We start from the raw sequence: 14,505 nt of genomic DNA, 5'->3' as shown, positions 1-14,505 counted from the left end.
ACGTAATAACAACATCAAATCCATTTATTGGAAAAATGAGATTCTTTTTTCTATTTTTTCTTCACGAATGTTGAGTTTACTAGTAAACTTCTCTTGATATTAAAATTTATTTTAGATTTATCTTTTAATACAACCTCACAAAAAGCGTTTTTTATGTAATATTAAAGTTTTTTTGTATGTTGTATCGTTATTCGTGCATACAGTATATAATTTGTCAGCTTCTGTAGTGTAATGGTCAGCATACTCGACTACCGTACTGGAGGTCCTAGGTACGATTCCCAGGGGGGGGGGGTGAATAAATATAAGTGATTTTTTCACTCTAATATTTATTCAATATTACCCTGGACTGGTACCTGAAACGGAGGGCTGATCATCTGTCTTTCAGGTGGTAATGATCAAGATAATACTGCGTTTATATGCTTTCCCTGGGAATCGAACTCGGGACCTCCTACTACGACTACTACCATCACATCGTTTCCCTGCATTTTCTGTTCTGACATAAACTCCTAGCTTCCTTCTCGTCCATATATTCATATACATATTGTATACATTATTTTTAAACCTTTTTTGGAATTTTTGATTTTTTAAAGTATTTTTTTAAATAAAAGTGAGATATAATTAGCAATAACGATGTGATGTTTTGTTTCTGAATGTTTTTTTGATGTTTTGTTAGTTGATTTTTAAAGAAACGGATTTTTCTCTGTTTGAATACAAGCCTCTCTGGATTTTTCCACTTCAACAATACCTTCGTTTTTCACTTGCGTGTATTAATATAATGTTATAATTATATATGGATGAAAACTTAATACACATAATTAATTCGATCAGTGACGTAAGCATAATGTTGTAATATAATCTTGTCAAAGTATGTAATTATTCCCATGCCCTTGACATTGAATATTGTAGTATCACTTCAACACGACCTACTAAGTGCATATTACGCAATATCTACTATATTACATTTCATACCTATGAACATTGTCCGCCTCCGTAGTGTAATGGTCAGCAAGCTCGGCTACCTTTCTGGGGGCCCCAGGTTCGATTCCCAGGACGGTCAAATAAATATAATTGATTTTTTCACTCTAATCAATCAATCAAACCCTCATCCGCACCCGATGGTGCATAGAGCACTGCTTCATATAAACGCAGTGTTATCTTGACTATGAACACATGAAAGAAAGGTGATCAGCCCTCCGCTTCAGGTACCAGTCTAGGGTAATATTGAATAAATATTAGAGTGAAAAAATCACTAATACTTATTGAATATTACATTTGACTGGTACCTGAAGCGGAGGGCTGATCACCATTCCTTCATGTGTTAACGATAAAGATAGCATTGTGTTTATACGATGCAGTGCCCTATGCACCATCGGGTGCGGATGAGGTTTTGAAGAAACATATTAGTCAAAATTAAGTCCGCGTGAAAAAAATCACTTAAATTTATTTGACCCTGGAAATCGAACCCGGGATATCCAGAACGGTAGTCAAGCATGCTGACCATTACACTACGGAGGCGGACAATAATAGAAATAGTCAATAAGTACTTGCCGGTATATCCAAATCAAAAGTTTTTGTTACAAATATTTTGTAAATATGTTCACTGACTGGTGAGAATATATCGTAGTCATACAGGAGAAAGTGACCTAGTGCATTGTTTTACAAAAACGTGATCATTGACTATTTGATATCTTACAAGCTTAATATTGCCCTGAAAAAATCTCAAAGGATTTTAAACTTGGAAATATAATATATTGACTAGGTAAAAATGACTAACTGCATTGATTTTTATATTCTTGACAAGCAAAAGTGACTTAAATGGCCTTCCTGAACATTTTACGTTTTGGTAGTTGGTCACTTTCTCCTGTACGACTACGTTATGTAGTTCTCAAATTTAGTCGTGTTAACATAAATAAACTAAAAAGCGATATAATAAAAGTGTTTTACTTCAATATAAATCATCATCTAGATTCCTGATATTTTAATTTTCGAAACGAATCATAAAGCGTCATTTGTTGAACATAAATTCCAACCGTGTACGGTAGAAATGTAGTTCTTGAACTTAAAGCCCCATAAACAGTCAATTATTGAGAAAACAAAACAGCGCTGTGCAGAAACTGATTGTTGACAGCGTATTATGAAACGTATAACAAGATTACAATTCTAAGAAATACTTCCAAGCATAAATGAAATTCAACATTTTGTCCATAAACAAACGTTATTTTATAAACACGCATACGAACGTGAAAAATATCGGAAAGTCCAAAGGATAAAGGCTGATTTGCATAAAACAAAAAGTAAGGCTGCTGGAAGCAAACTTATAATCATAAAATAACGATAAAATATAAAAATGAATTATTGATGCATATATAAAACAAGTAAATGAAACGAAATTTAAATAACTTAAGAGTACCGTCCGCCTCCGTGGTGTGATGGTCAGCGTGTTTAGCTACCGTGCTGGAGGTCCCAGGTTCGATTCCCAGGGAGGGTGAAAATAAATATTTGTGATTTCATGCTGTAATATTTATTCAATATTACCCTGGACTGGTTCCTGAAGCGCAAGAGTGATCACCTTGCCCTCATGTAAGTAATGATCAAGATACGTAAATTCGATGCAGTACCCTATGCACCATTGGGTGCGGATAAGGGTTATAAGTAAGTATCCGTATTCCTAAATTCCGTTTATGTTTGACCTTGTAAAGAAATGCCCATTTTAAAAATAAAAGAGTTTAGGTTAATCTTTACCCTCTGTATCCTATCATCCTTTAAATTACGCTCACTTTAAATTCCATGTGCTTAAAATCATTATAAAAGTAGCCCCTCATCGTTTGGCTTGAGGGAATTTCAAATGACAATAAGTATAAACAAGATTTTTATCCTTTTGCTCCTCCATTTTTACAGTTGATTTTCTATAAGCGGAAATAATTTGTATTAATTATATTTTTTTCGATTTCCAATTTTTTTGTTGATAAAACCATAGTTCAACCTTATCCGCACCCAATGGTGCATAGGGCACTCCATCGAATTGGCGCAGTGCTATGTTGATCATTGCATACATGAAGGCAAGGTGATCACTCTTGAGCTTCAGGAACCAGTCCAGGGTAATATTAAATAAATATTACAGTGTAAAATCACTAATATTTATTTTCACCCCCCCCGTTGGGAATCGAACCCAGGACCTCCAGCACGGTAGCTAAACACGCTAACCATAACACCACGGACGCGAACGGAAACGTTGATAGTTTTACTTATTTTTAACAAATATATTTTTTTTAAACTATGCCGAAAATAACAAAAACAAATTTTCACAATTCGCTCACTCCTTTCAAGAACGTCATAAATAAAAAATCGTCAATTTTCAGTTGTGCATGTTTTCGGAATGCTCAGAAAATTTACTTTATCCCAACGAAAGAGGCATATTTTTAATTTAATATTTACCAGCTACAGGGCAGAAAATGTTGTTTTTGCATTTTGAAGAAAAGGTATTGTTTAATTATTTTTTAAGTATATTTAATATTTTTCAAATGGAGAAAAAACCTTCAGGTTTTACCTAAAAGATCTGTTGCACAGTAAAAAGTTCAATAAGTGGCTTGATGTTTATTTTTAATACATTGTGTTATATTTTTTAACATTAATAACGTTCTCCTGAAAAATCAAGTTTTTTGATTTATGACGTTCTTGAAAGGAGTGAGCGAATTGTCGAATTTCAAATATTGAAATATTTTATGATAGATCGAATACGAGTGTTATTACAGTGTTGTGTTTTCTTTACAGTTTTTAACATTTTTTTTATTTAAAAAGACCCATAACAGAGCTATATTTTAACAACATTTAAAAAGTTTTTAAATGCTGTTGGTAAATTCATTCGTAAATGCCACCTGGAAAATACGAATTTTGAAACAAATAAGTTATTTATATAATATTTTTTAGTATCGTATTATGTCAATATACAAATTACACAATATACAAGTCATTTAAAATTTGTGCCTTTGATTAAATTATTTTGAAATACAGCATTCAAATAAAGGTTAAAATCACAATCAAAATAATACATAATACATACATTAAAAAATACTCATATTGCGTTATACTCACTTCGAAATTCAGTCCCTCGTCCATAGTTCACCATCAAATACGTTCACCATCCAATTCCGGTAAATTCATTAACACAGCTTTATAAATAAACACTGATTTTTAGGAATTAAAAACAAATGAAATTCGTTAAAAGTTAAACAATTTTAATAATTTTTTGTTGTCATTCCATTTGAAATAGGAATCGTTCGAAGAAAATATTGTACTATTGTTTTTCAAATTATTCTTTTTCGAGAGAATTCTTTTGTTTTTCAAATATGTTGTTCTATCTGAAATTGGTAAAAATTGTTCACGAATTGTTCACAAGTTGCAAGATTAAAGTAAGACCAGTTCGCGGTTCTTGCTTGTGACCATAATGAAGTATCGACGTCGACTGCCGCCTGCAAATTGAATAATATCTCTACTGATTGGTTTTGTATTGTATTGTGCACCTGTTACGCCACTCACTGCCTACAACGTTAGAGAAGCCGCACAAGCAGAGGAATGTCGCTAAAGTACGGGTAATTTAAGTACATTTTAATTATGTTTATTTTGGGAAATACGTACGTCGGCCTTCGAAATGCGAGTTATTTGTTTTCATACAAAGTTTACCCTCTCTGTCGAAACAGATCAACTATAAAGATATATTTTATTTAAATAAGATACACTATACATTATTTTTCATTTTTATATCCTTAGGAGACTCAATATACAATATATATATATATATATATATATATATATATATATATATATATATATATATATATATATATATATATATATATATATATATATATATATATATATATATATATATATATATATATATATATATATATATATATATATATATATATATATATATATATATATATATATATTCATATATATATATATATATATATATATATATATATATATATATATATATATATATATATATATATATATTTAAGTAAAAAATGATTTTGATATTTTATAATATATCCACTATATTTTATAGAATCTCTTCTTTAAAAACTGGTCTTATCAGTTACGTACATTTATTTTACAAGGTTATAGATGGCTACAAACCTAGTTTTTTTCTTCCAATATTCATATATATATGTATATATATTCATATATTAACGTATACCATAAATTTTTATACATTTCCTTGTTTATTACATTTGGAGGTTCAAAACATAAAATATTTATAAACCCATATATTAATATAGGTGTATATATTTATTAATTTATTTACTTATTATTTTTTCATCGAACACATAAATACAAATTACAATTATGTTCCCTCACTGAGTTTTCCCCTTGTGAGGGCATATCTTACAATATTTTTTCATACATTTATAGCAAAAGAAAATTGTTTATTCAATCAAATACGACATGGCTGAATGACACGAATGAATCTATTTCAGATCTACCCACTTCCATTGTAAATTTATGAATATCACATCAATATTTAGTTTCTCCTTATAATGACTTTATAGATAATGGAAGCAGGTTGTGCTACTTTATTGCATATAAGTTCTTTCGACCAAAAGAAGTGTGTATTGGATTTTGTTTGATGTGTTTTTGTGTTTTACACACACATATATGTGTGTATGCATATATATATATATATATATATATGTGTGTATATATATATATATATATATATATATATATATATATATATATATATATATATATATATATATATATATATATATATGTATATATGTTTATATATACACATATATAAACATATATATACATATATATATATATATATATATATATATATATATATATATATATATATATATATATATATATATATATATATATATATATATATATATATATATATATATATATTTAAATTTATAATTGTTTTCCTAATACTATTGACTGCTTAATATCAGAAGTAAAATGATGCATCTCAGATGTGCATAAGAGGATATCGTTTTGACATAAATTTGAGTTTTTCTTAAAAAAAGTGGGTTAAAGTCCACTATTTATGAACAAAAATTTGGGCACGTTTAAAATATCAAGAATATTTATATCTTGAGAAAATAAAACGTCGATGAAGATAACAAGTTTTACAATATATTAAGTATTAACATAAATGAATAACTAAACATAAATTATCTCTAGCCTTTTAAATAGATATATTTATTGTTTTTAAAAGAATCTTACAAAGTTTAATGATCTGAATAGAGTATTAGGATGTTTGAAAAAAAAACTAGCAAACATAAATATTAAAAAATGTGTCCTGTTCTTCTCGGAGTCCGTTCCTGGGAGGTGGAAGACCAGTTATCTTTCCATCGTTTAGGTGGTCTTCCTGGGGGACTGTTACCTCTTCTGTCTGCTGCTATCCTTACCACTCGATCCGAACTTGCTCTTCTCACATGATCTCTCCAGAAACGTCTTCGTACTCTTCCCCAACGCTCAACATCTTTGACATCGTAGATTCTTCTTACTTCCAATCAAATTCATACAAATAAATCAATCACAACTAGCTAAATCTTTTTGAAATCTCTAAAGAAATAATGGAGGTATAAAGTATTAAACTATTTATTTACTTGGCGTTTAATTTGTAGAACTCCATTTTAATTTATGTATAAATTTTTAAACCAGTCTACAAAGTTGTATTTTATTTAAAAACACATGAAAATTAATATTGTGACAATTGTTTCGCCTAGTTATGGCACTTTTAGTTATGACATTCGTTTAAAATACCATAACTAGGCGAAAGAATTGTCACAATATAAATTTTGATGTGTTTTTTTTATTAAAATACAACTTAGTAGACTAAACAAATCTGTGTTGGATTTAAAAATTAATACATAAAGTATTAAACTGTCTACATTTGTGCGTCATAACTTGTTCAATTAATAATAATTAATAGTTGTGACATTCGTTTGAAAATACCATAACTTGGCGAAAGAATTATCATAATATAAATTTTAATGTGTTTTTTTTTTATTAAAATACAACTTAGTAGACTCAAAAAATCTGTGTAGGATTTAAAAATTAATACATAAAGTATTAAACTGTCTACATTTGTGCGTCATAACTTGTTCAATCAATAATAATTTCCCGAGTTCCTTTGCGCCGATGATTCGATCAGTATAAACAACTGTGCACATGATTTTGTAAAAGAAAACAAGCTAACAATACCGAAAATAAGTCAAAATGATGTGAGCTTGGGAAACGCGAGTGATGACGCATTATATCGCCAACTAAGTAGATAAACACTGTTTTCATTTCCATCTTCATATGTAAAAAAAGATAGATGCTTCATCTCAAGATGAGACACTTATTAAACATGTAGGTATAATTTATAGATTTAGCGTGGTATTGGCAGAACTCCATTTTAATTTATATATTAAATATTCAAATCAAATACTGATATTTAGAGTCTATAAAATTGTATTTTATTATTAAAAACACATAAAAATAACAATTTTGACAGTTTCGCCAAACTAGTTTGATAATGCCATAACAAGGTCAAACAATTGTCACAACTTTTATGTTTGTGTGGTTTTTTCAATAATAAAATACAATTTGGTAGACTGTAAAAATCTGTGTTTGATTTTAATATATAATATATAAATACAAACATGTAGTTGCGTAAATACAGTGATGCCTCGCATAACGTATATAATTTGTTCCAGGAATAAATTCGTTATGTGAATCGCGTTTTCCCATAACAATACACGTAATAAAAAATCGTTCTGTAGCATATAATATGGTACTGTAACATAAAAAAATATACTAATAGGTTTATTTTTATTTTTTAGTCAGACAAAGATGTAGGAGAGTCTACCGAGGCTTGCATGTTAAATCCTCTTGTTCCTTCATTTGCTTTTTGCCTGTTGGCTTCTTGACAAACCTTTCCAAGATTGTCTGTTTCTCCCTCATCTTCAAGACCTACCGGAAATAACGGGCAAGGGTGTCATTGTAGAGATCATGTTGATCCTGTTGGCATCAACTTAGCTTGGATAGTGAATGTTGGCAAACCTCTCCCCATTTGACCAGTATGTCCTTGATGCATGGTGCATTGACTGCGTGCGATCTTGGAGTATTCTAGCGGCAAGATGGTATACAATACAGTCGGTTATGAGAAGCGAGTTTAGCTGTCAGTTGCGTAATAGACGAACAGAAAGTTCGTTGTGCTCAGCGTTCGTTATGCGAGACATCACTATAGATAGTATTCTATTTGATCATTTTAATACAAATAATCAAACGTTACACACTGACATCTTGCGGATTTTGTATACGTTATTATCTAAAGATTAACTTTTATCGCAAATAAGCACGATTGCAGTTTCATCGCGTTGCTAGCGCCCTCTTGTGTCATTAAAAAAAAACCGCGGTTTTCCAGAAATTTCTCTACTACCTACGCTACAAGTAACGACAATTACAAAAGTATTATTTATTGCAGTAGGTGAGACTTATCTAAGTACTTGTCAATTTAGGGGTACCAAATACGTAATATCCGGTTCCAATTCGGTGTAAATGGAAAACCACGCCCCGGAAATGATCTTGCAACCAATCAACAGTAGTTACGCCTTCGTTTTAAACTAATGATTCCTTGAAAGCACCTTTTCATTTAATTTACCTATCGCTAACATTTGAACATCTGAAAAATATCGACTTTAAGGAGTATTTATGGAATTTTTTCTTCATAATCCTATTCTCATAATTCTAATCTCGCCCCATTGGTGTGTAAAGAACTGCGCTACATTGACGTGGTGTTGCAAATATGATTTCTAACGGCAGAATCGGAAACTATATAAAAGGACTTAAGTATAAAGACTTAAGTCTTGATCGTTCCTATCTTCACATTTTCATATGCTTGTATTGTTGAATCACGCTTTAAGCAATTAATTTTAAACAAAACGAAATGCTTTCACATAATGTTGGTCTAAAACTCTAAAGTGAGCTGTAAATATATATATATATATATATATATATATATATATATATATATATATATATATATATATATATATATATATATATATATATATATATATATATATATATATATATATATATATATATATATATATGTATATATATATATATATATATATATATATATATATATATATATATATATATATATATATATATATATAACATATATATATATATATATAAATATATATGTATATATATATATATATATATATATATATATATATATATATATATATATATATATATATATATATATATGTATATATATATATATATATATATATATATATATATATATATATATATATATATATATATATGTATATATGTATATTTATAAATATATAAAGCTTATATATTCGTATGAGAATGCAATGTAAAATATCAAAAATGAAAAAATATATGATTTTAATAAATTTAATGTACATTTAACAAACAAATTACGTATAAAATATCCCAAAAGCATAAACATATGTATGTATAAACATTTTAATATATTGACTATCTTTGATTTTAAATAGAACACAAATTTTTTCAATGTTGTCCGTCCCGATAGTGTAGTGGTTAGGCTACCATGCTGGATGCGATAGAAGTGTTAAAATAATTAGAAAAAAATTTTCATTCAATTGTTTATTTACTATAATTCTGGACTCTTTCCTGAAACTGGGTTGATTTCCTTTTACTTAACATGTTATGTAAAAATTAGTCATGTGAAAGATAAAAAAAACATTTTTATGTTAAATCTTGGTTGGTTGTTAACAATCATATTAAAATTGATCTTGTAATGCTAGAATTTTCTTACAATAATATTACGCTTATTCAGCGTACCATATTATGGTAGGAACGTGAAAACGTAACAAACGACGATTACTACTTAGCAACCCTATTTCTTCTCATGCTGATATATTCCCGTATAGCTGGGATCTTTCCAACATCTTCGATGAGTTTGCGAAGGAATGGCAACGTCCCGTCGATCAGGGCCGAACCAAAATACATCTCCAAGACTTCGATGGCGCCGAAGAAGAAAATGTCAATCCACGATAACTAAAAAAAATAAAATTTTATTGATATCTTATCAAAGATGAAAAATATGAATGTCTGGGTACTTATAGGCCCTATAATTATAATTATTGATTTGGCGTTTAATTTGTAGAACTCCATAATTTATGTATTAATTTTTAAATCATACACAGATTTTTAGAGTCTACTACGTTGTATTTTATTAACAAAAACACATAAAAAATAATATTGTGACAATTCGCTCACTCCTTTCAAGAACGTCGTAAATAAAAAAACTTGATTTTTCAGGAGAGCGTTTTCAAAGTTTAAAAATATAATACGATGTACCAAAAATAAATATCAAGCCGCTTATTGAAATTTTTACTGTACAGCAGATCTTTTTAGGTAAAACCTGAAGGTTCTTTCTCCATTTGAAAAATATTAAGTATATTTAAAAAAATAATTGAACAATACCTTTTATTCAAAATGCTTAAATGACACTTTCTGCCCTGTAGCGGGTAAATATTAAGTTAAAAATATGCCGCTTTTGCTGGGATATAGTACATTTTCTGGGCATTCCGAAAACATGCACAAGTGAAAATTGACGATTTTTGATTTATGACGTTCTTGAAAGGAGTGAGCGAATTGTTATATAATTATACCCAGACTTACGTATTCTTCATTTTTAATTTTTGTTGATAAGTAAATATATGAATAATTCCTAAGTTTTGTTCCCAAAGTTTTGTTACCTAGTTTTGTTAACAAAGATTTGGACATACTCAAAATATTATGAAAAGTCGATTTTTTAATCCTTCATTTACGGCCTTAGCAAATTTGTACATAATGAATATATTACATGGAATAATTGTTGTATAAAATAATGATCACTTTTTAAGTATATTAAACAAAGATGATGAGTATAAGATAAAGAATTATACTTCAGCCTGATAGGCGCCATTGAGGTAGTATTTTACGAAAATAGTGCTATATAAATTATCCGAATCTACTATTATTATTGTAATTATTATTAGTTAGTTAGGAATTAGTTAGGTATAGTTAGGAAAATTTATACTTACAAGATACAAAGGATGGATGTAAAATAATTTAATAAAACACAATTCTTGTGTAAATAAATCATTAACTTCGTATTTTTTATTGTGCAACTTAAGAAAAATATATAAAATGGATGTAATGTAAGAAAAACTACAATTTTTGAACAACGTATTTAAGAGAATTTCAGCCAATTGCAAAATAAAATCAAGAAAGATTTTCAATCAGAGTATTTGTGATACTTTTATTATAATTATAAATATTTTTATTACGATAAAGGAATTTTCGTTTTATATATTTTCAAATTTTATAAAGGAATAACATAATCTATGAAAACAAATCACTGTCACCTATCCGATGCACGATCCAATGCGTAAATATTGTATTTATTTTGGCGAAAGGAGAGTGACATGTGTTTCAAAGCATTTTGAGAGTCCATCGAACTACGTGTCACACATACATATCGTAGTCATACAGGAGAAAGTGACCACTAGCATTTTTTTATAAAACCGTGATCATTGACTATTTGATATCTTACTATCTTAATATTGCCCTGAAAAAAGTTCCAAAGGATTTTAAACTTGGAAGTATAATATATTGATTTGTTAAAAATGACTAACTGCATTGGTGTTTATTTTCTTGCGAAGCAAAAGTAACTTAAATGGGGACTCCTGAACATTTTACGTTTCGGTAGTTAGTCACTTTCTCCCGTACGACTACGATATATTTAAATAAAAGTGATATTTTCTATGAAGGTAAAATATAAAATGTGTTGATATTGCCTCAAAGTTAAATATCAAAGCAATAATGAGCTTTACCTTATTTGAAAAATGGCCACCATTTGTTTTTACCGCATTCTCCATACGATGTAGATAATATTGAGAAATTTCCTTGATCATCTGTCTCTTTAAAGCATCTTTCTTGACTTTATCTGCTTCCTTGTACCAGATTTCTGATTCTAAAATAAAAATATTTTTATAATTTTAGCTATATTTTGGTTACCTGTAATAACTCTAAGGTAACGTATTAATTAAGTCGTTATGCATGAATTCCTAGCTTCCTTTCCATTCATACATGCTCTCGGGTCTCGTGGACTTTTGACTATGCTTATACTCGTATACCATATGGTATGTAAGGATATAAAGAAAGTACGTTACCAAATACGTTACCAAATACGTTACCAAATGAAGTTATTAAAGATAACCGTTCCAAAAAATCGTTATTTGGGATTTGGTGGTAACAAGGCTTTCTTGGCCCTCCTCGTTCTGTTCTCCCATTAACATTACCCTAATATTCTACTCCAAATCAGTAGTATGGTTATCTATTGTTATAATTTATAAAATTTTTCGATTCGTGACCAACATTATTATTATTTAACCATATCCGCTTCCTAGGTGGAGCATATGGAGTCCACAAACTGTCTCCAGGCTTCTCTGTCAGCTGCCAGCTCCCTTGCATCCTCCCAAGTCAGATCCACGTCCCGAAGTTCTGACGAAAACTGCCGACGAATTGTCAGCAGTGGTCGTCCTGGGCGGCGCGAACCTAATGCCTTGTAAAAAAGGCAAGCTTGATTAAGGCTCTCGGGAGGCATGCGGAGTACATGGCCAAGCCAACTGAATAGCCTTTTCTTGACGACAGTTGTGACCAAGATTAGCTGCGTTCTACGCCTTATCTCTTCATTCCTCACAAAGTCAAACCACCGCACGACTTAAATTCACCGCAGATACCTATTCTAAAAGATTAGTACCTACATGGCTGCTCTGGGCCCTTTTAAAGTGCCATGTTTCACAGCCGTATAAGAGAAAAAAAAACAAAATTAGTTGGAAAAAATATCCAAGATTATTCAAATCACATTACAAGGGTAGATTCAGGACCGTCTCTAGCGAAGAACAAGAAATTTTGTAGGCCTCACATTTCTTTTTTTTCATAGCCGAGAAAAAGTAATTTCAAGTTGAAATCAATTGCCGATTTGTGAAGATCTCAAACATTATACTAGCTCTTATGCGCCTTAAAGTGCAGTTTACATACAATTTGTGACCTCTTTTAAGTATAATTTATGACGAGTTGAAGGATTTGATCTGCCTCCGTAGTGCAATGGTCAGCGGGCTCGGCTACCGTTCAGGAGGTCCCGGGTTCGATTCCCAGGGGGGGGGTCAAATAAATATAAGTGATTTTTTCACTCTTATATTTATTCAATATTACCTTGGACTGGTACTGGAAGCGGAGGGCTGATCACCTTTTCTTCATGTGTAAACGATCAAGATAACACTGCTTTTATATGATGCAGTGCCCTATGCACCATTGGGATGCGGATAAGGGTTTGAATGAATGAAAGATTTGATTTGGTCTCTAGAACAGCAAGATATGACTCACTCTGCAACATTTCAAAAATGAAAAGAGCCATTGTGTCCAGTTGAGCATCGATCCAGTGATCTCCGGAAAGGAGTTCTGCTGCAGCTCCAATGCACCTTGCCACAGCTACTGCATGGTGCATATCCAATACTCCTTGTTTTTCTACAAGTACAAACATATTTATAAATATATTGTATAAATCCCACGTAATATTAAATCCATATTAAGATTTGTGCGGATGGTCAATAAGATTGTCATTTTTTTGACAAATCAACATAGATGAAGAAGAATATGGAAGTCTGGGGGCTTATAACCTGTTAAAGGCTGGTTAATAGATCACTTTACCAGCCTATGACTGGTCTTAAACCCTGTAAGGCACTGCATCATATAAACGCAGTGTTAATACATGAAGGAAAGGTCTCAGCTTCAGGTACCTGTCCAGGGTAATATTGAATAAATAATAGAGTGAAAAAATCACTTACATTTATTTGATCCCCCCTGGGAATCGAACCCGGGACCTCTTGAACGGTAGCCGAGCCCGCTGACCATTGCACTACGGAGGCGGACAATAAATAAATACGGATGTTTTAACCAAAATCAATAAAAAAGTCTTCCATATTCTGATTTCAATAATATCTTCAGATGTATTTGACGATGATTCTATAGGTATATTATCAAGATTATAAAGGTACCAATATAATCTTGATAACAACCATTTCGTGAGGATCAATTATGCATTTGTAAATAAAAAAAAATACAGTTTCATAAGGTAATATCAGGTTAATTTTACCTTCTTCTTCTAGCCATTTTTCGACCGACTTCTTCAACTTTCCCAACTTGTCTCCTCCATAATGCAGCAGCATCCTGATGCTCTCGGCGGCTCCATGGTTGCCAACTTTCTGTTCTTCAGAACTCATTCTTGCAACACTCGCAATGCACACAAGTCTTGCAATTTACATGAACAACAAACAGTATTGAAGAAATTGAATTATTTACAGATGTAATAGTGTTTGCGTATCAGCTAATATTTGTTTTTTTCTGAGAATCGACAGAGAACAATGT

At 30.4% G+C, this 14,505-nt stretch overlaps 1 protein-coding gene across 1 annotated transcript; it reads right to left on the bottom strand.

Moving 5' to 3' along the window:
* Window positions 1–9,445: 9,445 nt before the first annotated feature.
* Window positions 9,446–14,505, bottom strand: LOC148304441 (glutathione S-transferase-like). Its single transcript, XM_088268306.1, has 4 exons — window positions 14,234–14,505; window positions 13,465–13,605; window positions 11,910–12,049; window positions 9,446–10,086 (listed from the first exon to the last, which is right to left on the bottom strand). Exons 1-4 carry the CDS (start codon window positions 14,358–14,360, stop codon window positions 9,913–9,915), a joined length of 582 nt encoding a protein of 193 aa, XP_088124432.1. The 5' UTR covers window positions 14,361–14,505; the 3' UTR covers window positions 9,446–9,912.

Source organism: Brachycentrus maculatus, unplaced genomic scaffold, assembly GCF_059751285.1.
Source record: "Brachycentrus maculatus isolate JH-2025_06_01 unplaced genomic scaffold, ASM5975128v1 h1tg000317l, whole genome shotgun sequence".
Taxonomy (NCBI): domain Eukaryota; kingdom Metazoa; phylum Arthropoda; class Insecta; order Trichoptera; family Brachycentridae; genus Brachycentrus; species Brachycentrus maculatus.
This window is presented reverse-complemented; position numbering and strand designations above follow the sequence as displayed.